Source organism: Aristolochia californica, unplaced genomic scaffold (assembly GCF_029961685.1).
Source record: "Aristolochia californica isolate CCGP_79_NKW_82.1479 unplaced genomic scaffold, dmAriCali1.0.hap1 SCAF_2, whole genome shotgun sequence".
NCBI classification, from domain to species: domain Eukaryota; kingdom Viridiplantae; phylum Streptophyta; class Magnoliopsida; order Piperales; family Aristolochiaceae; genus Aristolochia; species Aristolochia californica.
Genome location: NW_027181881.1, coordinates 3988322 through 4013905, shown reverse-complemented (window position 1 = coordinate 4013905; position 25584 = coordinate 3988322). Strand labels below are relative to the sequence as shown.

General features: G+C 38.1%; 3 protein-coding genes across 7 annotated transcripts; 2 read left to right on the top strand and 1 right to left on the bottom strand.

Moving 5' to 3' along the window:
- Positions 1 to 17398, top strand: LOC137954956 (uncharacterized). 3 transcript variants are annotated; one of them, XM_068801848.1, is made up of 12 exons: positions 1 to 981; positions 2787 to 3063; positions 3522 to 3707; positions 5052 to 5204; positions 8326 to 8868; positions 8983 to 11205; positions 11353 to 11561; positions 11663 to 11818; positions 12101 to 12335; positions 15236 to 15549; positions 16346 to 17232; positions 17318 to 17398. In XM_068801848.1, exons 1-11 carry the CDS (start codon positions 203 to 205, stop codon positions 16656 to 16658), a joined length of 5388 nt encoding a protein of 1795 aa, XP_068657949.1. In that variant the 5' UTR covers positions 1 to 202; the 3' UTR covers positions 16659 to 17232; positions 17318 to 17398. The 3 variants fall into 3 exon arrangements, with proteins under 3 accessions (XP_068657949.1, XP_068657950.1, XP_068657952.1); XM_068801849.1 differs by lacking the exons at positions 16346 to 17232; positions 17318 to 17398 and adding an exon at positions 14257 to 14306 and having other exon boundaries at positions 15236 to 15346; XM_068801851.1 differs by lacking the exons at positions 12101 to 12335; positions 16346 to 17232; positions 17318 to 17398 and having other exon boundaries at positions 15236 to 15346.
- LOC137954957 (uncharacterized) lies at positions 17362 to 24884 on the top strand. Of its 3 annotated transcripts, XM_068801852.1 has the most exons (11): positions 17481 to 17520; positions 17737 to 17919; positions 18840 to 19306; positions 19715 to 19918; positions 20600 to 20657; positions 20857 to 20919; positions 23158 to 23233; positions 23928 to 24043; positions 24122 to 24211; positions 24295 to 24426; positions 24528 to 24884. In XM_068801852.1, exons 3-11 carry the CDS (start codon positions 18888 to 18890, stop codon positions 24663 to 24665), a joined length of 1296 nt encoding a protein of 431 aa, XP_068657953.1. In that variant the 5' UTR covers positions 17481 to 17520; positions 17737 to 17919; positions 18840 to 18887; the 3' UTR covers positions 24666 to 24884. The 3 variants fall into 3 exon arrangements, with proteins under 3 accessions (XP_068657955.1, XP_068657954.1, XP_068657953.1); XM_068801854.1 differs by lacking the exons at positions 17481 to 17520; positions 17737 to 17919 and adding an exon at positions 17362 to 17430; XM_068801853.1 differs by lacking the exon at positions 17737 to 17919 and having other exon boundaries at positions 17431 to 17520.
- On the bottom strand, positions 24820 to 25584 carry LOC137954958 (17.4 kDa class III heat shock protein-like). Its single transcript, XM_068801855.1, has 2 exons — positions 25164 to 25584; positions 24820 to 25078 (listed from the first exon to the last, which is right to left on the bottom strand). The coding sequence occupies exons 1-2, from the start codon at positions 25422 to 25424 to the stop codon at positions 24821 to 24823; spliced, it is 519 nt and encodes a 172-aa protein (XP_068657956.1). The 5' UTR covers positions 25425 to 25584; the 3' UTR covers position 24820.

Below are 25584 nucleotides of genomic sequence, written 5' to 3'. Positions count from 1 at the left end.
CTCTGGAGATATTTCTCTTCGCCCCACCCCTCAACTGGATCTCAATTCTCTCTATCCGGAACTTTCTTCTGTTTTCTACTACTCTTCTCTTTTGTTTTGTTCCTCCATCCATTATTGAAGGAGTGAAAATAAGAGAAGACACTTATTATGAACTACTTTCTTAGAAGGAACTTCATTTCTTCTGTCGTCACCGATCTTGAAAATGAATTTTCGATCGAATTCTTCTCCTCCGTGGTTTCAGTCTTCATTTCTGAGCTCTAGGTACCTGAATTTTCCACTGGCAACTCTTCAACTTCGCGAGTATAGGGTCTGGAAGAAACGGCGGCTCAAAACCGGGCGAAATTTCATCCTTCCGAGTCGTGTAGGACCGGTAGCGTCCCTTTCGTTTGATAGTCTGTTCCATAACCTGATTTCTCTGTTTCCTTCCCTGAATTCTCTCGACCTAATGGCCCCGGCATTAGGCTTCGCCGGTGCTGGTGCTTTATATTTTTCCAGACGCAGAAAAGAAGCAGAATCTGAGAACTCCGTAATTGGGGAGTGGGTTTTGGTTGCGAGCCCGACGCCGTTCAACCGATTTGTGTTACTTAGGTGCCCGTCCATATCTTTCCAGGAAGCTGAGCTTTTAGAAGGTGTGAACGAGAGGCTAATGAAAGACGAAAGACACTTTATGAATTGCGATATGGGAAAAATTCCTGCTGCTAATTTGGAAAAAGATCGGTTTGGTTTCGAGGAGAAGCTTTTATATCAGCGAGTTTGCATCGGTACCCAAGATGGAGGTGTGCTATCTTTGGATTGGCCAGCAAGTTTGGATTTGACGAAAGAGCACGGGTTGGATACAACTCTCTTGCTCGTTCCGGGTAATGCTGAAGGCAGTATGGACAAGAATGTAAGATCTTTTGTTTGCGAGGCACTGAAATGTGGGTACTTTCCCGTAGTAATGAATCCTCGAGGATCCGCTGGTTCACCTCTAACTACGGCTCGGTAGGTTTTTTGTTCTTTTAATCTGATAGTTCAATTTGCTCGTTGATAGTAAACTACGTCTTTTTGGATGAGTAAAAAATATTCCTCAGGCTTTAAAATCTTTTCCTGCTGGGTAATATATTATCTTGTTGCAAAGATAAAGCTATAGTTCCTGTAGGAATTTTTTCCCACTTTCTCCACAGGAACCTCATATTCTTTTCTTCTGCAAACCCAGTTTCTAATAGTGGAAAATACCTTATTCGCTGTCTCTGTATCCGCTGAGCTTGTTAGCTTTTCTGTACAATCGCAACGCCACATGTCTTATCTAATTATCTTTATTTGTGGAAAGTGTAGCAGAACTTGACGGCAAATATTTAAGCTTTTAAACAATTACTTTTCTCATTAATGCCCCTAGCAATCAATTTTTTTTTTTTTTTATAGAATTTTTCCGTGCAATTAAATTGGTGTCCCATAAAGGCTCGAGCTAAATGGCTTCATTAATGGATATTTTCAGGATAGAGCCAGTCATTGCAATCATCAATATGGTTTAGAACTTCCAGTTGATGCAGAATGGGAGACTGTTAATTTTTAATGGCTGGGAAGTTGATGCAAAATGGGAGATTGTAGATTTTTAATGGCTGGGAAGTTGATGCTAGTAATGATTTTTAAAACTGCAATTTATGTGAGCTTAGTATAGTTTATAATGTTTTTGGATTGAAAAAGATAGTTCATAATTGCGCAATGGAACTGCTCCATAAAAAACAAAAAAGAAGCTCAATGGATGTTCCTATTGGGATCAGCAGTCGTTTTTTTCTTTTGGAGAAGTTAGCAGTAGAATTTTGATTAACGTATTCTAGAAAATATGAGTGTGATATGGATAGAGGGCTTTATTTCTCAAAGAGACTCCTTCTGTTGTCTACTCTATTAGCTTTTGCAAGAGCGATTGATGTGAATGTGTTTTACAGGAGAAATGCTGGGGTATGTGAATGTGTTTCACAGGAGAAATGCTGGGGTACTAATGTGCCTATTAATATCTAACATGTTTTGCATCCAGCACTTTCAACAAGGTTAAGACTGAATTCTACAAGCAACCTATTGGACAAGATGTTCTATATGGTCATTTTGGATAGTAAGAAAACTATATTTACTGAAATCAACTCTGGCAGATATGTGAAAATGGAGAATTTGAGATATATGTGACAGAAGTAAGGAATGTGTGATTAAAAAAATAAAATTTAACCACATTTAGGATTGATTCAAAGAGACAAAGAAATGTGAAACAGTCATGTGAAATGTTCTAATGATGCTGAGAAGGTGTTTCTTCTAGTACTGGGTTGATGACCTAACCAAAATAGAGGGAACCTGTAAACGGCCTGCATGAATCTTGTCAGGAAAGACTTGAGAAAATGCTAGCCTAACTAAGGATTTTGGAATAACAGTGAGCGAGCAGTGGAAAAGGAGTCTCATAGCTACTCCAGACGTGGTAGGAGCTAAGTTTTTTAGTGATTACTGAGAAAGATCAGATGGTGACATTACAAGTCTAAATATGCAAGTAATTGTATACCTGAATATGAGGAATATTGGTACTTAGACTTCTTTAACTTGCTTATACTCTCATTTTGCTTTGTGATGGATTGGGTTATCTCTGTCCCACCATCTGATCAACAACTGCTTGGTACTTGTCTTGTAAACAGATATTTCTGACAAAAGAAAAATAGTTACGAGTGTTGGACAGATACATTTAGGGGTTTTCTTCTTGCCTAATACATATTTAATTATACACTCTCTTTCATTTTCTTGACTACTTTTAACGGGTTTGTGCATAGGCTGTTTTCTGCAGCTGATAGCGATGATATTGCCACTACTATACAATTCATTAGCAAGTCTAGGCCATGGTCCACAATGATGGGTATTGGTTGGGGATATGGTGCAAATATGCTGACAAAATACCTTGGTGAAGTCGCAGAGAGGACACCTCTGACAGCTGCTGCATGCATAGATAATCCTTTTGACTTGGAAGAAGCTACAAGGTCATATCCACATCGCATTATTTTGGACCAGAAACTCACTGGTGGATTGATAGATATTCTGCGTGCTAACAAGGTCGGAATTGTTTTGATAGAATATGTCACTTTTATTTTCTTTTGTTAAACAAAAGGTGGTGATGCACCATCATTTCTTTTGTCTGGAGATGTTTTTGGGTGTGTGCGTGCGTTGGGGGGAGATTGATCGTCACTGTTTGAGCGTGATAACTTTGCTTCTTTGCTACTTTTGATTTTTCTTTTGTTTAACAAATGATGGCGATTCACCATTATTTCTTTTGTCTGGGATATTTTTGGGTGTGTGTGTGCGTTGGGGGGAGGTTGATCGTTACTCTTTGGGTGTGATAACTTTACCTTTTTGCTACATACAACTGGCAAAGTGAGAAAGTATCAGCACCTTTCAGTATTACCTATTTCTGCCAATCTCAAGCTTTGATGTGGTTTAGTTGCATTGTATCTTCATCTCTTTATGATAAGAATTCTGAAATGTGATTGGTCTGTCTCAAATTCGATGTTCAGGAGCTCTTTCAAGGCAGATCAAAAGGTTTCAATGTCCAAGATGGTCTATCAGCCACTTGTGTACGGGATTTTGAAGAAGCAATATCTATGATTTCTTATGGTTTTAAAACTATCGAAGAGTTTTACTCTCAGTCCAGTACAAGGCAATTGGTTGGCAATCTAAAGATTCCTGTCTTCTTTATACAGGTGTGCAACTTGAACCTTTAGAAGAAGATCTGGGTTACAGTTGTTGTTTATCTTCTGTAAGATTCTTTAACTGAACTCATGTGTAAAACATCCAAAAAAGTGGAGAAATCGTCTTGCTTGTGAACCTTGTTTAAGTAATATTGTGCATTTTCTTATAAATGTTTTAAAAATAATTGTCGTGGGTGTAGGTTCCCTAATAGGTTGGTTACTGAATCTGCAAAAAACATTGATCCTTTTCTCAATCATTGTGAGTCTGGGCCTGTGATTGCTTTTCCCTTTTTATCTCAATACCCTTAAAAGAGATTTCCCAGCGTATTTAATACCCACTCCACTTTCAACTGAATAACTTGTCTTTTAGTTTAATCTATCTTTGGAGTTATTAGACTCAGTGGTACTGTGATAGTTTTGTCATTTTACTTATGATTGTTTAGTCTTTATATCCTCTCTCTCATAGGTTGCATATGTATCAGTTTCTGTTTTTCAAATTGATGTTTAGGCTACTTAATCATGATGTATTCATTGTGAAGGAGAGAGAGGGAGAGGAGGAGGAGGAGGGGGGGGGGGGGGGGGGGGGAGGTGTGGTGCATACATATCCTTTTTTTGTAATCTCACTTAGAGTCAACATAAATAGGGCAAAGGGTCAAGCTTGAAGCCTAACTCTTGTGTGGCAACTCTAGGTTTCCCCCTCCTTGTTTTCTTCTCTCTTCTCTTCTCTTGCTTTCCAACCCTAATGTTAGGAATTAGACGCCCTAATTCCAAACTAACGAGAGTAATAATAATAAGATTTATACAGGTTTGCTTCAAGGTGAGACTACATCTTGTCTTCTGCTACTGCAGTATTCCACTTTGAAGATGAAATAGTTTACAAAGAGAAATCGTACACACTTACAAGTGTTTTTCTCTAACCTTTCTCGGGCTGCAAATCAAATTCCTTCTACGTGATGATAATAAAACCCTAATAGCAACGCCCCCAAATATAAAGGAAAAATTAGGGCAACCGCAATACATGAGTAAGGCGTTGATCCGCGTATTGACTCAGTGTAAGGCGTTGATTAGGCTCCACAACTTAACACCTAATTTGCAACTCTACACTGCCTTTAATGGTATTATAATTGGTTGTATGTCGTACGAACTCTTATTGTTGATTTTTAACAGGATTTATAGAGCTAGGATATCTCACTATATCAGCACGAAACAAGTGATTTTACTAGTGGACCATCTTAATACATTTTCTGAAACAAATGATCCACAAGAAACATGTCTATCAACGTGTGTTTGCATGAAACTTGTGTATGTTTTGACCAACAAGCCTTGCATTTCTCATATTTTCTTATATTTTAGCAGAGTGATGATGGGACAGTACCACTTTTTTCAGTTCCACGAAGTTCAATATCAGAAAATCCTTTTACAAGTCTGCTTTTGTGCTCATGTTTACCTCCAAATACTGTCACTAGGGAGAGATCTGCAGCCCAATGGTGCTTGAATCTTGTCATTGAGGTACCAGGTTATTTCATTATTCTTTAAAAATATTATTCAATTACTCATGTTATGCTGAGTTTGTTTGCATTATCTGTTGTCCTAATAAACATGCTATCAATGATTTTTTTACTTTGAAAGGAACTAAAAAACAATAGTTTCAAACTGTGAAATTGTGACAGGAGTGATCTCATTATCCAGCTATTTATTTATTTATTTTATTTTTGCGGTGTGTGGGCCCATCACCTTGAGGGCGTGATCTGGTTTACAAAATGAATGTTTCTGCAATTAAAGTTGTTCAAGTGGGCTTCCATGCATTGGAAATTCATGATTTCATTACTTCCTTTCAGCATTCTATCATGTGATCTTTCTGTGTTTTTTCTTCTGTTTTAATCTTTTCTATCCCGATTTTCTTATAAGAATGTGTCATATTTTTCTGCCCTTTGCAACATGTTGAATTTCTGGAAAAGAGAAAAACTTCTCTGACTTAATGTATTTTAAGTACATAAGCCTCTATTTATAATAGAGGAAATAAGTACAATCCAATTACAATTAAACTGTCCTTGTATCAGTAACACTTAAAGTTAAACACTAAACGATAAGTCCTAGAACAATTGAATAATTGAACATAAATAGAAGACTAACATAACTGAAACACCTTTAAGTGAGACTCTTCTGTGAGACCTCCTCCTATGAGACTCCTGTAAAACTTCACCATAATAATTTCTAGTTTTATGAGACTTCTTGCTGTGAGTGTCATGTAAGACATTTTCATACCTGCTCTTTAATACTCCCCCTCAAGGTGGAGTTTATAACTTCCAACTTGCAAGGAAAAAAATTCTTGGTCTTTAATCTTCTTTTGTTGAAAAAAAATCTTCCTAGATGCAAAATTTTTTATATTTTGTTCTCCCCCTTTTGTGAATATTTTGTGTCACACAAAAATTACCGCAACATGTGGAATAAAGTACCTCTTTCTTGTACTTTTTCATCTACTTCTGTTCTTCAAGTTGGGGATAAAAAAGACATATAGACCCAACTTGGACAAAGCACAATGTGAGAGAAGAAAATCACTTCTAGCCATACGATAAAGCTCCATACACTAGTTAAAATGGTCATAGTCTAAAACACACTCCGCTCAATTTCCAAGGCGGAAAAACTGATCTTTAGGGCTTAACAAAGAGACTATTCACTTTTTAAGGGTAACTCAAACACAAATCACCTATTGGGTGAAGGACAAAAGACTTGACTCAAGCTGGATGTTTGGGCATACTTTTATACTTTTTAGGTAGTGGGTCTAGGTATTGCTCTGAAGTGATAAAAACATAAGATGCTAAACTAAAAAAAAACATTAGAGAAAAAACAACTTTAATTAGAAGGAGGCGACAGTGCAACACTCATACTTCCAAATTGACCTTTTTTTTTTTTAGAACTAGGGGAGACTATAACACTGAAACCTAATAAACTTGACCAATTATAACTTTTTTAGGGTGACCATATTTTTCGAAGTTAACTATTTGGAAGATGCACAACGAAGTAATAAATACGCAAAACTTAAAAACAATATTGAAACAAGATATTGCACACCTTGAATGAGTACATCATGGAGTGATTAAGTCTGACCGAAATTCTCTGATTTGAAGAGAAACTTGGCTAAAAAACTCATATATTAGGAGAAAAGGAAACTCAATTCACTCAATGCATGGAGAGATAATAGGGGAGAAAATAGGAAAAAAGAAGAGATTTTTGGTAGAACTAACATTTGGTATTTATGATATCGATATCTCTAAAAATATAGTTCAGGATTACAAACAGTTTGTTGCTAAAGAAACTAGACTCAATGAGCTTTAAATTGATACCTAATTTGACATAAAAAGTTTCGTTCTTGAATATTTTAGGACCTCTTGATTTGCTACGTTCTGTAGCCTGACCCTTGCTGACTCCAATGCAAAATCTCCTTAAATATAGATCAAATTGACATAAAATTTTCTCTTTCTGAAACTAGACTTGGATACCTTTTATCCAAGAATAGCTTTTCTTCATAAAGTATACTTCTTTTGAGAGAAAGATTTTGATAGATTTAAGACTCTTTAATCTTGCCCAATTGAGTACTCTTTCTTCTTTGGCCATCATGACCATTGAATTTTCTGAAATCGATATCTCCCTCTAGAAAATTGAGATTGAGAATTTGTTGGATAGGTAAGAAAATAGACTTAAAGATATTTGCTTTGATATATAATTTTTTATATAAAGTCTTGTTCTTGATGGCTTAAACGACTCGAAAAGTGAAGTTTTCTGCTGCTGCTCGAACCTCTCTTGCAGTTTGACCTTTTTTGTTTCAAATATCGATTTCTCTTTGTAGAAAACTCCTATTGACAAACTTATTTTTGCGTAGACTTGAAGATCTTTCCGTCAATATATAATTTGAAATATGAAAAGTTCAGTATGATGGTGCAAACCCCAAGAAAACAATGAGTTTTGGGACATGAAAGAAAGAAAAAAAATAGAATACGAAACTATACTATTGGAGATGATATATTAGAAAAGGATAACATTCTCTCTATCGGTTGACCAAGTCAACTCACAAAACCTGCTTTGATACCATGTTGAATTTCTATAAAAGAGAAAAAGTTGACTGACTTGATGTGATTTGAGTACATAAGCCTCTATTTATAGTAGAGGTACAATCCAATTACAATTAAACTACCCTTGTCCCAGTTACACCCAAAGTTAAACACTAAACAATAAGTCCTAGAACAACACCTTTAACTGAGACTCTTCTATGAGACCTCCTCTTGTGAGATTCTTGTAAGACTCCACCATAATAATTTTTGCTTTGTGAGGCTTCTTGCTGTGAGAGTCATGTAAGACTTTTTTCATACCTGCTCTTCAATACAACATTTTGCTCTATCTAAGACATTGAGACTAGTGCTTGAATTTGAAGAAAATCTTTTTAATATGGTATATTGTTTAAAGTAACTAAAGGAGCTCATAGCTATTAGTCAATCAGCAAAAGGTGCTTGAATGAAATGCAAAGTGTTCTTCTTCTGATTATCTTGAATTTCTCATTTGCATTATGATGTGATGCCAAATTTTTTGTTTGTTGCCAGTGATTCTCTGATGTCTATCCATGTGGTCCCCGCAGTGGCTCGCAGCTGTGGAGCTTGCTCTTTTAAAGGGTCGCCATCCTCTTCTTAAAGATGTGGATATAACCATCAGCCCATCAAATGGGCTTGCAATGGTTGATGCTAGGTCTTCAGATGAGAAAATCTCTACGAGGAGTGATATCCGGAGCACTTATTATTCGAATGCATCTTATTCAAGTGACAAGTATGAGAGCAGGGGTGCTCTCTTGAACCAAACACGATCAGATGTTTTAAATGGATACTCCATGGATCAGATAAAAGATCTGGTTGAAGCAAGTGATATTAAGGTTCAAGATAACTCTACCAGTTATTTTGGAACAAGGATGGACTTACAGAACAAACAGATCAGGGAAAATTTAGAACCAGAAGTCGTGGAACAGCATGAGCCATTGCAGCGGTTAGATGGCGGTAATTTAGTCAAAGAAGAAGAGGAAGATTCATCGGATGTTGAAAGTGGCCAGGTACTACAGACAGCAGAAGTTGTTATGAACATGCTTGATGTAACTATACCTAATACCCTTTCAGATGAGCAAAAGAAAAAGGTAAAGCTTAATTGTTTGCATGCCCATACTTCGTTTTTTGCTTTATCATCTATCATATTGATTCTTTTACATATCTAGTCTATGCAAAATGCATGACTTGATGTTCTCTTCCAGGTTTTAACAGCTGTTAGTCAGGGAGAAACGTTTATGAAAGCCTTGCAGGAAGCTGTGCCTGATGATGTCAGAGGAAAGCTAACGTCTACTGTTTCTGAAATTGTACAAACTCAGGGAGTAAACCTTGAAGGGCTGAAGCGTATCCATTGGGTTCCAAATGTCACATCAGAAGTAAAGTCAAAATTTCAAGAAAAATTTAGAGGGAAAAATCTGCAGGCTGCGACAACAGGTTCAGAACAGGCTTCAGGGAAATCTCAAAAATCTTCAGAGGATGGTAAGTATCAGATGGATAACATTAATGAGGGCACAATGCATGATTTTGATAAAAATGATTCTGACGACGGAGAGCAGGGCCATGGGAAAAGTGAGGTTTCTCAAGAAAAGATTACCCAACCTTCTGGGTCGATTGAAACTGCAACAGATATTGAGACGGTTAACCATTTAAACAAGACGGCAAAAGTTGTAGATGTTAAGGAAGATCTTGGTGAGCAGCAGAAAACGAATCAGAAAAATGACGAAGCAGAGAGGCAAAGTGCAGAAGATCAGACAATTACAAAGGAGGAGATTTCTATCCAGAAAAATGAAGAGAAAGACCAAAATATGCCTTCTCCAGACAATGAATCTGAAACACCATCTTCATCTGTTTTATCTTCTGGGGATGTTACAAAGATGCAAAAAGACGAGAATGAGAGTCAGAAGAACGAGGAGAAAAATGTTGAGGTTACAAACCAAAGCAGCTCTGTCAAAGCTGAGGAGTCGTCTTCGCTGCCTTCGGTGCCCTCAGAACCTTCACATATAAGTGTTTCTCAGGCATTAGATGCGCTGACAGGATTTGATGACTCCACTCAAATGGCTGTCAACAGTGTCTTTGGAGTCATTGAGGACATGATTGATCATCTGGAAAAGGAAACCAATCATGATGTCAGTGGAAAAGACGACAAGGATGAGCCATCTACTTTTGCCTCTGAGAGTACTACTGGCAAAGATGAATCTAAATTAGGAAAAGGAGGTGTAAATGAAGTAAATGTCCAATCTCATACAACTCAAGTAGATGAAAAGCCTGCAGAAGATCACCATGTTGCAGAGTCTCATCAAGATACTGAAATTCTATCAGAAGAAAAGAAACCCAGCCCAACCCTAAATTCAGCATTCATGAACACCTTTGCTGGGTCTGAAGGTAATAAGGTTGGATTTCATCAATCAGGGGAGAAATTTAGGAGTCCAGATGTTGGTTCAACTTTAATGGGGGAAACTTTGAGCAAGGTTATATCTGGACATAATTTTCCTTTGTATGTTACCATAAATCCTTATCCAAACTTACCATACAAAGGATACGTCTCTAAAATGTTTCCTCCAAAGGTGTCAAAATCATTAGATTTAGATTCCACTAATAATTTATTTCTTGAGTATTTCCCTGAAGAGGGTGAATGGAAAGTGTTAGATCAGCTGGGACAGACTAGAGAGTCTACTGATTACTGCAAAGGTAGCAATGAAACAGGACAAAGCACACAAACACCGTTAGAGAAAATTATAGAAACATCTTATGTAATATTGGATGATGAAAATGAATGCAAATCTGCTGAAGAATGTAAGACATTGGATGATTTTAATGTAAAGGACACTGGGCCTGTACTTCAAACTGGTGGAAGAACAGATTTGAATAGCTTGGTGAGCAATACTGTATTAGACACTCTGAAGGTTGAAGTGGGTCGGAGACTTGGGATAGCTGATACAAAGGTTATGGAGCCAGATCTTTCTCATGATCTAGAAGAAGTTGCAGAAGCAGTAGCTCTGTCATGTACCCTGAATGAGAAATTGAATGGATTATCAGAACTTGAGGACTCTGCTGGAGAGAAGTTTCAGGGGCAGCATATTGTAGAAGCAATTTTAGAAGCTGTGCAGAAGACTGGCCACTTGAGAAGAATTCTCCCCTTAGGTGTTATTGTTGGATCAATCTTGGCAGTGCTAAGAGAACATTTTCATGATGGTTTTCAGACTGAGGCTAAAGGTCAAGGTGGGAAGTTGGTGGATCAATCTCATGAGTTGAGAGCTCAGACCAAACGTAGTCCTCCAGTTGAGCAGAAGGATCAGTCTGCTGATTTGGATGTATTGCTCGCTAGAGGGACAAGGAAGCCTGAAAGTGAACATAATAAAAATGAGTGTGTCATGGTTGGGGCTGTTACTGCGGCTCTGGGTGCTTCTGCCCTAATGGCACAGAGGAAGGTAAATTATCAAGGTTATCTAAATTCTTTTACTGCTGTGTGACTAGTGTAATTGCATCTATTGCTCTTTTTCATGAATACAAATTTAGTTAAAAGGAACTGAGATTGACTCAAGCAATTGGTTCGCTTGTCTACCATGGATTCACAGCCAAAGGAGCTCTCAATACCCATCAAGGACACTGAAGGTTCATTCAGTCATACTCATGACAAGAAATATTCTCAGCAAGTGCATGACAGTCTTGAGGCACCAGAGGAACGAAACCAGAACTGCATAGTAACCAGTCTTGCTGAGAAAGCAATGTCGGTTGCTGCTCCTGTGGTACCTACAAAGAGTGGTGGGGAAGTGGATCAAGAAAGGTTAGCATCCTTGTCACTGAATAAAATTGATTTCTCAATCTCAACTTGTCATATTGTTTCTGTACCATAGCACTTAGCCTATATTTTGCTTGTTTATGCAGGCTGGTTGCCATGCTGGCAGACTTGGGACAGAAAGGTGGAGCATTGAGGTTGATTGGTAAAATTGCTTTACTATGGGGTGGGATTCGTGGAGCCATGAGCTTGACTGACAGACTAATCTCATTCTTGCATATTGCTGAGCGCCCCTTGTATCAAAGGTAACTGTGACTTATGTACATTTTTGTTCCAGTAATGAAGTTTATGTTTAAAAAAGAAGCAAAGGCTTCAGATTCTGTCTTTACAAATTCTAAACTAAGAGCCGTCAAAAGCATCAGAATATCCTGAGTTTTGAAATTATCATTCTCAATGAGAGAGTCGGTAATTGCAAAATATATTTACTATACCACCTACAGACATTTAAATAATGGCATAAGAAATGAAGGTAACTGTCTTTTGAGCTATAGCCTTACTGAGTCCGGTGTTTTTCTCTTCATTCATAGGATTCTTGGATTTGCCTGCATGGTGCTGGTTTTGTGGTCACCAGTTGTGGTTCCGTTTCTTCCGACACTTGTGCAGAACTGGACAGCACATAATCCTAGTGGAATTGCAGAATTTGCTTGCATCCTAGGTCTTTATACTTCTGTTATGATACTAGTCGTACAATGGGGCAAAAGAATTCGAGGGTATGAAAATCCTCTAGAGCAGTATGGTCTAGATATCACATTGTCATCGAAGGTATGGGCTGTTATGTTGCAAAATTATATTTGGTATTAATTTGTCCCTGTTAAAATACCCATTCAGGGGTATTTTGGTCATTTTTATATTTTGTTTTATCCTAGTTTATGTCTGTTAGTTAGATAGTTACTTTACATACTTATGTTTCAAGTTTCATTCAAAACTTGTATTGTAGGAGTTATATGACTTTTTGTAACTAAGGGCATTTTTGTCTCTGCAATAATTATCACTTAAACCCCTAATGAAAGAGAGAGAGCGAGCTTGTGCTTTTCTGGCACGAATGCCAACACAGCCAAGCTTCTTCTCTCTTCTTCTTTCAACTTTTCCCTTCTTTCTTTCTCCTTCAAACCTCTTCCTTTACTTGGTATTAGAGCAGTGCGGGCAATCTTGGGCAGATTTTCTCAGTTTTGTGGATTCTTCCTCTTTGTTCAGCAACTCTATTGAAGGTTCTTCCAGAAAGTTTGGACTGGTAGGGTAAAAACTATATTTTTTCTCTTTTCTTCCTGCCATAACCTATTGGTTGATGGCTTCTACTCTCAATTAAATGCCTACATGATGTTTCTATTCCCAAAATCTGTGGCACTTACTACTGTAGACTCCTCATACTTATGGCACTATGCTTGGGGTGTTCATCACCAGTTAGGGCGTATCAATCCTTTCCTTCATTGCCGTATTTCTTTTGATTGTGAGTCCTATCAATTGGGAAAATATTGTCGAGCAAGTTTCCAAGTTATTTCTAGTCATAGCTCCAAATTGTTTGAATTAGTTCTGGTAAGGAATAGTCTCACATGGATTAGTGAGTACAAAGATCTCGAGTTTATTAGTTGGGAAAGAGGTTTCCTAAGTTGGCGAGTTATTTTGGGAGGGGCCTTGGACCCAACTTCAGATGGTATCAAAGCAAGTACTCATATGTGGACCTTGTTGAGCGACAAAAGAGGGCCTATACCTAAACTATTCACTTGTAGAGCCACTAAAGAGGGCCTACACCTAAAATTATCCACTTATATAGCCACAAAAAGGGCCTAAACCTAAATTATCCACTTGTAGAATCACAAAAGAGGGCCTACACGTGTGGGGGAGTGTTAAGGAATAGTCCCACATGGATTAGTGAGTACAAAGATTTTGAGTTTATTAGTTGGGAAAAAGGTTTCCTAATTTGGCTAGTCATTTTGGGATAGGCCTTGGATCCAACTTCTAAAGTTCATTCTGATGAATAGGGTCCATGTCAGCTTCGCGGTCTATTTAGATTTAAGTATTTTGTTTCATTCATAGATGATTTTAATTGGGTAACTCGGTTGTATCTCCTACAGAAGAAATTTGAAGAATTTGATGTAGTCATGCATTTTCTGATTGAATTAAAGAAACAGTTCGATGCTTGAATTAAAGAAACAGTTCTGATTGGGGTATATCAATCAAAAGTTTTCTTTATTTTATTCTTCCTATGGTATTACCGTCAGACATCTTACACATATTTTCCTCCACAAAATGGGTTAGCAGAATGTAAAAACAAAAATCTCCTTGAAGTTACTCAGACTTTATTATTATGTATGAATGCGATGCTGTTTTAACCTCTTAATTAATCGCATGCCTTTATATGTTTTGCATGGTCAAGTTCCTCTATAGATTTTAAAACCTAATTGTAAGTTTTTCCTTGTATATTTGGGTGCACTTGTTTTGTTACACGTGTTGGGCAATCTATCAGATAAGTTGTCACCTCGACCTGTCAAATGTTTCTTTTTGGGATATTCTTGTCAACAAAAGGGGTACAAATGTTATGACCCTATTCGATGAAAAATATATGTTTCAGTTGTGTCTCTTCTTTTTTAGCAGATTCCGTATTTTGCATCGTTTGTTGAGTTTCTTGTATTATCTGGCCTCTCTATAGATAGTTTTGTTCTTATGACAGTTTTGGATGTACCAGTCACATCAGGTTCTTCTTCACCTCTTCAAGTCTAAGCAGATGCTCTCGGGGTGAGTTACCATGTACTGTACCTCCAACAGCTCCAGATCCTAAGCCTTCTTCTCTAGATCAACCATCTTCCTCTTTACCTTCAGGTCCATTCCGTCAGATTTGGAACAATCTTGTACTTCTCATTTTTTTCACAAAGCATGTGTCCTTTGATTTTTTGTCCCCATCTTTTAAATCTTTTGCCATGTCCTTGCCTACTTCTTCTTTTCCTTGTTGAGTGCAGGATGCTTTGTGTTCTCTTGAGTGGAAGCAAGTTATGGATGATGAGATGGGTGCTTTAATGTCCAAGGGAACATAGCATCTCTGTGATCCACCAACTGAAGCAGCTATTGTTGGGTGTAGTTGGGTGTAATGTCTGCCCCGAGTTCATCCAAGTCCTGATCTGACTTGAGCAATCCAAACTGGGTTGCTAGGTTCCCGAGTCTGGGTCGGAACACCATGGTTTTCGCTGATTGGGTTATTAAGAGAAGACTGAGCATGAAACAGGGGACTCATCTTTTGTTTTGGTTTATCTATATCATAACATAAGCTGTTAGTATAATGTGTTTTGAGAAAATTTGAGTTACTAAGCAACACACACATGTAATGTTCATTGTGGCTGGTTTTATGCTCGCAAACACGCACACGCACACGCACACGCACACGCACACACACACACACACACACACACACACACACACACACACACACACATACACATGTACACAGGTACACGCAACACTTATATAAGATACTATTCTGTAGTAACGGTTTCATCAGTTAATCTGTTTTAATAATATTTCTTGGACCACCACCATCCACTAATTGATGTTACAAGAGTTGTTTTATTCTTCCTGTTCTGGTAGTGTCCATATTGCTTTGGATTTGTTCACAGAGTTATAAATTGAATATGAATGGGTTTGAATTAATATTTGTTCTTTATAACATGCAGCTGTATGATTTTCTCAAGGGTTTAATTGGAGGAGTAATGCTTATCCTTTCTATACATACGGTAAACGCATCGCTTGGTTTTGCACATTTCGTTCTGCCTGCAGTCCTTCCTTCATCTTCAGAAAGGATCATTTTGTGGCTCAAAGTTATTGGAAGAATATCACTACTGGTTGCTCGAGGAATTGTTCCAGCAATTGGTCTTGCCATGGTAGAAGAGTTATTGTTCAGGTCATGGTTGTTGGAAGAGATAACCGTGGATCTTGGTTATCACCGAGCAATTATAATATCTGGTCTTGCCTTTTCTCTACTTCAGAGGTATGTATCTTGTGTGGTCATTGTTCTTCTTACTACTAGTATCTTCCTTTATTTTTGTCTGACGTTATGTCTAATTTCGCTACTTCATGAGAATCATTCTTTGATTACTTTTTTGTGTTTTTGGAGCACGCCGCACTAAGAAATATATGCTGGGTTGTCATATAGATTTCTAGGGCATGTTTTGATTCCAATCAATCAAAGTTTTGTTCTCTGTGTCATTCTCCTGCCTGTTTTGTTACTTAACCTTCCAATTGGAAAGGGATGAAGGAAGGCATTTGCATTCCTGTGGTATACTCAATTTTTCCTCCATTATCCTATCAATCAGAAAGCGTGTTTTTTTCTATTGCTCATTTTAGACTAGGAGGACGATGGTGCTGGTTCACTCTTCTACTTTCTACCTGTTGGTGTAACCAGCTACATGCGTTTGAAGAGCAGTTCTCCTCTACTTTCTCATACATCTACATGTCACAATGGATATCTTTTGAGTGGTCCACGTACCCCTTTCTTCCCTTTCTACGTTAAGGAATGTGGAAGTTCTCAAGTTCGTCAACCTCTTCTCATCCTCTCTAAATATCTTTTTGGTCCTCCAGCTATTTCTTGATTTGTGTAATAATTGATGATCCTTACTAGGTGCTTATGATGGTTGAAGATACTTTTCTGGGATTTCAATCTCTTTGCTTTAGCTACTGAAAAATGAATAGATATTCAATAGGTTTTACTATCTCTGTTTGGTATATGTCGGTACATAAGAATAATCTGGCATTGATTCTAATCAGTAATCTTAACATGATTGTAGGTCCCTCTCTGCTATACCGGGGTTATTACTCTTGTCTCTCGCTCTGGCTGGAATTAAAGAAAGAAAACATGGCGAACTCTTGGTGCCCATCGGAATGCGAGTGGGTGGACTGATAGCCACTTTTATCTTACAAACCGGTGGATTCTTAGTATATAGGTCCAGTGCGCCGTTTTGGGCCACTGGAAATCATCCTTGGCAACCATTTGGCGGAGCCGTGGGTCTCGCCTTCTGTACAACTTTGGCTGCTCTATACTGTCCCCGTCACCACCCAAAAGTAGAAACTTCTCAAGTAATCTGCAAAGAGGAAAGGTGATCGATTAAATAGAGGAACAAGTACTGAACCCTTGATCAAGGGTCAGCTATTGCAATTACATTGTCCAGATCAATACGCTTGGGTTGGTGTTGGATGCATTGAGATGTCCCAATGGGCTGATTCTGGGACCGGGATTAGGGTTCAGGTTAGTGGTCGGCAACAGTTTTAGGTTTATCCAGAGAAGCAAAATTTGGTCCATACGACAAAGAAAAGAAGGAAAAGAGTTTGGTGATTTTGGAGATTTAGATAAATCCTCGCTGTTGGAGATCAGCTTAAGCCAATCGAAGCATCTAAACGCAATGTATAGATTTTGAGAGTTACGCCTTACATCGTGTAAGATAATGAACAATAAAAAGCTTCCTTGTGTTTCCGGAGCTGTATGCTTGATTGGATATTCTTTATACCTTGAAATGATCTTCGTCCTCACAGGCGTTGCCAGGATTTGGAAGTTTTAATTCTCACGTCTGGCCAATCCTTGTCCGGAGCGTTTACGGTCGGGACTTGCGAGTCGTAACTGAGATTGATTAACAGATAATACGTGGGGGCCGTAGCTTAGTTCCAATATCCATGAAAGGTAATAGGAGCTGCTAACGAATTTCATGTCGACCTGACCTTTCAATTGCCGCTACTGAAAATCCGACAGGCTTAACTAAACATAGGTTGCAAAGACGGAAACGTGGCCCGACTCTCGCCTTAATGTTTTGTAGTGCAATGATAATGACATTCCTTTGCAAAGACGGAAAACATGGAGAAATAATCCAATCTCAAGAAGGTAATTTTTTGCTGGCTTCAATTAGGGACAGGGCGGAGAGAACACTGGCTGAATTTTGTAGAGTACGCCGACTGAATCAATCTCTAGAAGGTTTCGTTTTGTGCACTTCTGTTTTACATTGCTATCGGTTCAGTTCGTCTTTCTTAGTTTTCTTTGGCTGTTTGAGTGCGATTTTGTTCTAACACGCGGAATTGATTCATTCAACGGTAGTCGAAGTCTTAAGTTCTCAAGCAAATGTTTGTGATTTGGCTGCTTACTTCCGCTTTCCGTTTGGATACCTTTTTTTGCTGCGCCATTCTTTTTTAGGAATACCTTCTTTCTGATTGATCAGTTCATGATGGAAATCCAGCAGAAGATTAGATTTTGCGGGGTTTCTTGTGCATTAATCTGAACTGAGGCGTTAGTACCCATTGAATTGTTGGCTCCCGGCGATAACCTGTGATCTATTCGGAACTGCTCCGAAGTGAAATTCTCGCCAACCGTGGTTCGGTAAGCGGCTCTGGTCAACCATTATTAAATTGACGACATGAAGTTGCAATCAACCGTTACAATTTTTTCATTTTCAGTTACATGATGCTCAGAAGTTCGTCTTGAAGTGTTTCACTTCCTCTTGTCGCCTTCTTTTTTTATGGCTTGTAAATGAAAGTTCTTAAGACAGCAAAGCAGCGTAGTGGGGCATGGCTGCCAGGTGGATGCGATTGGTCAGCTTTTCATGCAGTTTTTTGTTAGAGATATGTGATTTATCATCTCTATCAGTTTTATATCCTATATGTTCTTGTCCGGCTGCTTTGGCTTTCATCCCTGTACCCTGTTTTAGTGCCTCTAATCCTCTTATATTCCAAATACATTTGCCAGTTTTATTCTGAAAAGACCAACTGAGGCAACAAATTTGTTGAAGGTGCAGTCTTGTTCTACTTATAGAGACCACCTAACTTTGAAAATTTTAGTCCTCTATTCTGCCGTCATAAAATTATGTTGCCATCTCAGCGTGCAAGGTGAAGTTCTTCATTATGCTGCCATTTGAGCAGTGGCTTCATTACTTGGCTCATGATGACATCCAGTGTCTAGCAGGGCTTGTTGATGTGGAATCACGCCTCGTTATTTCCAAATTTTAACCTAGGTTAACAGAGACCACCATTTGAATTAGTTGGTAATTGACTATATCTTCCAAAATGGGGTTACTATCTGCTGAGATGATGAATATTTCTAGGTTGAAAATTCATTATCGAAATTATGTGCTTAGATCTTTTTCTGAAAATATTTGCTGTTTGATTGGTGGGACAATTTGCTCAACTTTCTTTCTTTACAATGTCTATTTTAACAAGATGCTGGATCTTTTTTTTTTTTTTTTTTTTTGAAAGTGCTGGGCTTGGATTTTCTTCTTATGGTACATCAATTTCTTTCGGCAGGGACATTGTGGAGAACTGCAGCTAAAAGCAAATCATTGGGTGTATAACATGGCAATCTTGATATCTTCTTCACCCAACATTGATCTCAGAAGATCTTATGTGCATGAGTCCAGATTACATGAACATAAATATTCTGCACTCAAGTTTTTAGGCTTTGTTGCCAACAAAATCACAAGAAGGGACCCTGGATATACTGCTACAAAATTGAAATATTCATTTAGTACTGTAACCTGTGCCCTCTCCCAGAACATTTTATTACCTTTTGTGAAAGAGAGAGCCTTTGCATCTGGTCCATCTTACAAGATGGTTTCCGATGGGTATGTCAGACGAGGAAGATCCAAAAGTAAGATCTATGAAAGGTTAGATACCTGTTTGGTCATTCCCCCAACCAATGGTAAGAAGCCTCGTGCCATCATCAAGTTCTTGGGAGGTGCCTTTGTTGGTGCAGCTCCAGAAGCTACATACAGGTGAACCTCTTAAAGGCCTTCTGTAGCTGCCTTGTTATTAGCCCATTTATATTTTCATCAGTGTGGCAGCACTAATAGCTTGATGGACAACAAGATGAAAGAGGTTGTACATCTTAGGAAACAATTTTGTCATACATCTTGCAACAAAAAAACTTGTCATATATTTTAAGAAACAACTCACAAATTTTTTTTGTCATACATCTTAAGAAACAATTTTGTCATAATCATGTATGCCTTGTGTTTGTGCAGTATTTTATATATTTGTGCTGATAAATTTTCTCTTAAGACCTATTCAAAGAAACATCATTGCTCCAAGTATTTCTTACAAAGTGATAAACTATAGGATATCTTTTGATTTTCATTTTCAACGGCTTCAGTCATGAGCAACAATGTTGTCCATTTGTGCAGCCATCTAATCTCCTTATTGGCCAAGGAAGGCTTCCTCATAGTATCTGTTCCTTATGGTGTGACTTTTGATCATGCTCAAGCTACAAAAGAAGTATTTGAAAGATTTCATGCCTGTATGGATATGCTTTACACGTGTGGATTACCCCATGCCAACATTAGACCAGATGATCTCATTCATCTGCCTTTTTACTCTGTTGGTCACAGGTAGGATATTCTGATTCCAATTTGTTTAATCTTGTAAAATCAGAATTTTGTTGGATAACAGGTACCATTGGCATCTTGTAGATTCTCTTGGTTCACTTAGGTACCATTAGTTCACATTTTTGGTAAGACTTGTCAGGTTGAATGGAGGTAGTAGCAACCCTTGGAGGTAAACCAAAAGAAGAATTCTTTTAGATGCTGCATCAGTATTCTTGTTTTGTTGCGTATTTATAATTATATGTTTGATGCCTATCAATTAGTGAACTGGTGATTAGCATCTTGTTCATGTTGGTTATAACACTGCTTAGTCATGATTAATATTTTGAGAAGGGGCATTAGGAGTGTATTTTAGTTGTTTCAGTATTGAGTCTGACATATTTAGTACCGCCTAAGGGTTTAGTGTGATAACTAAGGCCACATCACTATCATATTATACCCATTTTAGCACATCAGAATCTTTTTGCTGAATGCCTAATCTTTCCATTAAAATTATATTTTGAGCATTTTGTCCTAAATTATTTGATGTGTGGTTTTGTTCAAGCTTGTATTTATGGTCTCTTGGGATGTTGGGGGGTCAATAGATTTTAAGCTGATCTCCTGTATAAGTTTTCTATTCTTGACAGCTATTTCTTCCTTTTGTATATATACTCTCATGCTATTCTTAATACAATTTACTACTAGCAGCAATGGGGCACTACTGCAGTTGCTGACTGGAAGCTATTTTACGGAAAAGATACCAAAGGTTGCTTCTAGTCATAGTTTGGGTTTCCCACATGCTTTGATTTTGATGACTACAATAAGTTTCACTTTTTAAGTAGGGAATGTATCACAAAGTATTATTTTGTGAAAACACAGTGCAGACTATGAAGTTCCCTTTAGTTTTGATTAAGTGACAGGATGATGGATTGTAACAAAAGATTTGACCTATCTTCTTGTGGAAGGCTAATGTCATAATCTCCTTCAACAATAGACCAGCATCAGAGGCAGTTCCGTACTTTGAGCAGGTACTCCTCTTTTATTGAATGTTGACAGGGTTCTGTTTCGCTAGTATCTTAGTCTACCTTTAGTAGACGATTTCAGGATTGTTATTTAGGTATAAATTGTTTTTATTTCTATAATATGACAAGTTGAGTGAGAATAGTCCCACATTCATAAGAGTTAAAAGTGTTATTGGGTTATAATGTTGAGCAATAAGACTCTTTAAGTGGCTAGTCATCTAGGGATGGAACTTGGCTTAATCCTAACAATAGTATTAGAGTAGGATGTCTGCTAGGACCTAGCCTTAGTTTGTGCTCCGTTGAGCTAGTGCTCACGTCTCAAGCCTTTTAAGTGTAAGCCAGGAGTTGAGGGGAATAGGTCCCACATCGATAAGACTTAGAAGTGTTATTAGGTTATAATGTGGAGCAATAGCCCTCCTAAGTGGCTAGTAATTTTAGGACGGAACCGGGTTCAATCCTAACATGATGCAGACTATTTTTTTCAAAAATTGAGAAGTGCCAGAAAGCTGACATTATATAGAAGTAATAAATTCACATATGCAAATAATACAGGAATTCTAGGATTCTTAGAGCTACATACTCTTTGGGTCTTATGTTATTTGGATATCTTTGTATGGTTATCTTTCTTCTTTTTCAAATAAGGGATAATTTCCAAAGATGGCCTTCATGGAAGCCATATGTTCAAATGCATGCGACTACATGCTGTAAGTTAGTGTAAGGCTAAATTTCAAATGTGGAAATTACCCTAAAAAAATCTGGTAAAATATGACAAAAATCAAAGTTTAGGAGGCTTAATGATCTCTGCAATAATCTGTGATTGTAAATTATATCATCCATTGTCTTTAATGGGATAAAAAGATATTTTCAGTATGATGTTCATGGTAAGATCCATTCCATCCAAGGAATAAGCTAAGTAATTTGCATTTGTTGGTATATGTACCAAAGAAGCAGTCAAGGATCTATAGATGTCCCTAGTCTTATCTAAAGTGCTCAAGGAAGCAAGGGGTAAGTGATTATAATAATCTGCCTCAGTCATGAGGAGCTTAGTAAAGTGATTAACTTAAGACTCTAGGGCCTTGGAAAAAGTGACTTCCACCCTACTTCCAGAGAGTCTCGGTGATTGAAAGGCGTAGGCAATCTCAATGGATTACCATTAAAATCTTAGATAACCCCAACACCATCAGAAGAATTAACATGACCTTGGAGCTGCTATCAAGTTGAGCTTAAATGAGGCCCGTCAATGTGATTCTCAAATCTAGGGTTCCACAAATCTAATCATTGATCTTCAGTTGTCTCTGATAACAGGGCTGCACACATCCATGGATTCTGTGAACTTGTTAGTCAGAAAGCTTTTTCAGTGACTCCACCAATTAAGTAACTGGACTGCTCAAGTTTCTCTTATTCCTTTGTTTTAAACACTCAAAGTGATTATTACAATGGTAAGGTGTAAAACTTTCTACATCACTTTCCCAATGGGATTATTGTTCAAGAAGAATAGAGGTAGGGCGAAAACAAAATTGAAGACTAAACTTACGAAGAAAGCTGCTCCTAATCTGAAAGGTGAAGGGACAATAAACCAAGAGTAGAACCACATTCTGTTGTTCCTCATCACGAAGCTTGCAGGTTCTGTACTCAATGACTCGGACTTCCAAACTAAAACTTTTTAATCTGATTGCACCAGCAATCCAGTTGATTCTAATGCTAACATATAAAACTCGAAGTCCTAACTCTGTACTCGGCAACCATGATAGAAACATTTCCGAAGTAAAGACAATTGATAAAAAGCATTCTCCATCGAGGCCTTTGTTGGAATTTGTCCCAACACCTACCTTGATCAGCACACAGTGGTTCTGGGAATTCTGTTAAATGACATGGGTCTTTTGATTTGGGTTTAATTATGTAAAGTATGCCGTCAGTCAGCGGTGAATGGATTGAGAGTGAAGAAAAACATATGTAAAGGAGATTTAGTTGGTCTTAGTATCTGCAAATTAGTTTATTGCTTTTGAAAGCATCCTTTAAATAGATATCTATAAATGGATGTTTCTAATCTGAAGTTCCAGCTTGGTAATCCTTGTTGTTTTCCTAAAAGTAGAGAGAGTTGCATCTATAGTTGGAATCCTTTCTTCTTTTATATCAATGCCAAAGTACTGGTACTGATACCCTGTCAATATGGAAACAAGAAAAATGAAAGTCACCAAGTTATCTTCATTTTTAGGTTCTAAGTTTTTCTTTTGTGTTTTGCAGTTTGGTCCTGTGGTTAGTCAAATGATGCCAATTGTGGAAGCATCACCCTTCTATGAGATTGCCAGAAGTACTTCAGGTGATTGATCACATCCTATCATGTAGTGCCTACTTGTTTCTTGGTGAGAAGTAAAGCTATTGGTATACCTTCCTGGTTGCTTATTTTCATGATGAGTGTGAAGCAGATAAAACAAACTGGGGGAAAAAATCCTGTAACTAGTATTCTCAATACGCTTTAAGAGTTGCATTTCTTCTATTCTGATAACTTTGTGAAAGACATTACTCTATCCCCTTATGATAGAGAGACTTATCATCTCTGGAATCTAAGGCTTAGACGTAACTATTTATAAGAACCAGTTTGTCTGTTCTTTCTTTTGTTCGTTGTACAGAGCCTATTTTAACACTACGCTTCCCAGCTTATTCAATTCCCTGGTAAATGTGGAGAGTGTGTCCTTCAGATACTCAAAAAGTTCACCTCCCTGTTGATGTTGTGTGACTAAAAATTAACTGTTGTTATTTGGTAACTTTTTTTTAAAACTTTTATTTTCAGATTTAATTATGTTTTATGGACATTTTCTGTGATAAAAATTATTGCATACTGTTTATATGTGATTCATAAGTTGCTGAAGCATCTCAAATGCTTCATCTCTTCAACGAATGAAAAAAGCAACTCACTCAAAATACACTTTATACAGTTATTGTTCCCCAGTATCTGTTGTTTACATCTTATAAAAATGTTGCATAGAACCCCTTAAGTAACTTGCGGTTTCCAGGTGATGCTTGGAAAGCTATATTTGACACTGCTGGAGCTCTTATACAACAATACGATCAAGAAGCCTTGGTTTCTTTGACGAAGTTCCTGGATCAGTTGCCTTCAGTAATGAGCCAGGTCTACCACTTGCTCTGCCCAACTTCTTTTTCTGTAGCACTTTCACGATTACTAATTCCCTGTTGTTATAATCTTCAGGTCACGAAGGGTGTATCAGAGTTCAAGCCTACACCTTCAGAAAATCGTGATTGCTTCAAGTGCTCTTACAATGTCCCATATACTTTACTGGTATTTCTTTTGGCCTCTTGGAAAGAATTTCAAACTTCTTCCCAGTGCTTTCTCTGGACTGGGAATGAAATGCTTCTGTGCAGGTAAAATTCAACTTCGATAACATTGATCAAACTGATATGATGGAAGAGATTTTGAAGCCTCGTGTTGAGTCCATAGGAGGGACGCTGAAAAAGGTTTCCTTGCCTGGAAACCATCTCACACCTTGTATTCAGGTATGTGCTTTATAGGAATCAAGATTTTTAAAGTCAAATTGTAATTTATTGCCTATTCACCATGAGTCGATTGTTAAGGTGACAATGAATGTTTTGGTTAGGATATCCAATGGCAAGTTGGTGATGTGTACACTCCTGCGGATGCTGTTGCCCAGGTTTTGAAGACTCTAACGCTGAATGACACGAAAGTTCTTGCAACGATTGTTGTTAACTGGCTTAGTGAACTGGAAAATCGATGAAATGAAGTCCTTCCAGCGACATTGCAAAATCACTTGTTATCTTTGTACGTTTTCGTGATTTTTCAATTTTACCTTATAATCTGTTACATAAAGCTCCATGTACATATGATCTGAGTAAAAATATGTACCTCAACGAATAGAACAGAATGACCATATCAAGATACAGTGACTTCCCGAGTCTTCGCCTTTGGCGGTGGAGGCAGCTTCTCGACAGTGATCGTCAGGACACCGTTCTCACATTTCGCGGAAATGGCACTAGTATTAGAGTTGTCCGGAAGCCGGAATTTCCTCAAGAATTTGGGCGAGGATTTTCTCTCCATCCGCAGGTACTTGCAACCTTCGTCTTCTCCCTCCTTGCGCTTTCTCTTGCCTTTACCTCGGACCACCAGGATGTTCTCATCTTCCACGGTTACCTGCCAAATCAAATCGTAGTTAAAAGAGATGTAAACACCAGAAGGTGCGTCATTGCTTTGATGGAGCTGGACTTGCGCTTCCTACCTGAATGTTGGACTTAGATATTCCCGGGACATCGAAGTAAAAGATGTACTCCTTGGGCGCGTCGAGTATGTCAACCGGAACAGAGAACAAGCCTCTGGATTCAGGATTGTCTTGAGAGTGGGAGGTGGAGAAGAACATTCTCTCTACGCTCTCCAGCAAGAGAAACAAGTGGTTCACTGCACTTAATCGATCTCGAGAAACAAAACAAACCTGTTCTGATTTCGTAAAGAGCTCCGATCGATGAGAAGCAACAGCTGTCATCAATTAGGAAGACAAAGCCGCAAGCTCGCTCGCTCGCTTATTAAGAGCTGAACAGGAACGTTCGAGAGTAGAAGCCGAACAATGGAGAAGAGTCCCGGCCAGATCTTTCTGGGAAGTCCTCTCCCGACTGTCTACGTGTCTGTTGTTGGAGCCTGCCGGT

Coding starts and splice junctions, on each gene's coding strand:
- LOC137954956 (XM_068801848.1), top strand. CDS start 203: ATGAATTTTCGATCGAATTCTTCTCCTCCGTGGTTTCAGTCTTCATTT. Junction 982..2,786: donor TCACCTCTAACTACGGCTCG/GTAGGTTTTTTG, acceptor GTTTGTGCATAG/GCTGTTTTCTGCAGCTGATA. Junction 3,708..5,051: donor TTCCTGTCTTCTTTATACAG/GTGTGCAACTTG, acceptor ATATTTTAGCAG/AGTGATGATGGGACAGTACC.
- LOC137954957 (XM_068801854.1), top strand. CDS start 18,888: ATGGCAATCTTGATATCTTCTTCACCCAACATTGATCTCAGAAGATCT. Junction 20,920..23,157: donor CAGTTCCGTACTTTGAGCAG/GTACTCCTCTTT, acceptor TGTGTTTTGCAG/TTTGGTCCTGTGGTTAGTCA. Junction 23,234..23,927: donor GATTGCCAGAAGTACTTCAG/GTGATTGATCAC, acceptor TGCGGTTTCCAG/GTGATGCTTGGAAAGCTATA.
- LOC137954958 (XM_068801855.1), bottom strand. CDS start 25,424: ATGACAGCTGTTGCTTCTCATCGATCGGAGCTCTTTACGAAATCAGAA. Junction 25,079..25,163: donor TATCTAAGTCCAACATTCAG/GTAGGAAGCGCA, acceptor TTGATTTGGCAG/GTAACCGTGGAAGATGAGAA.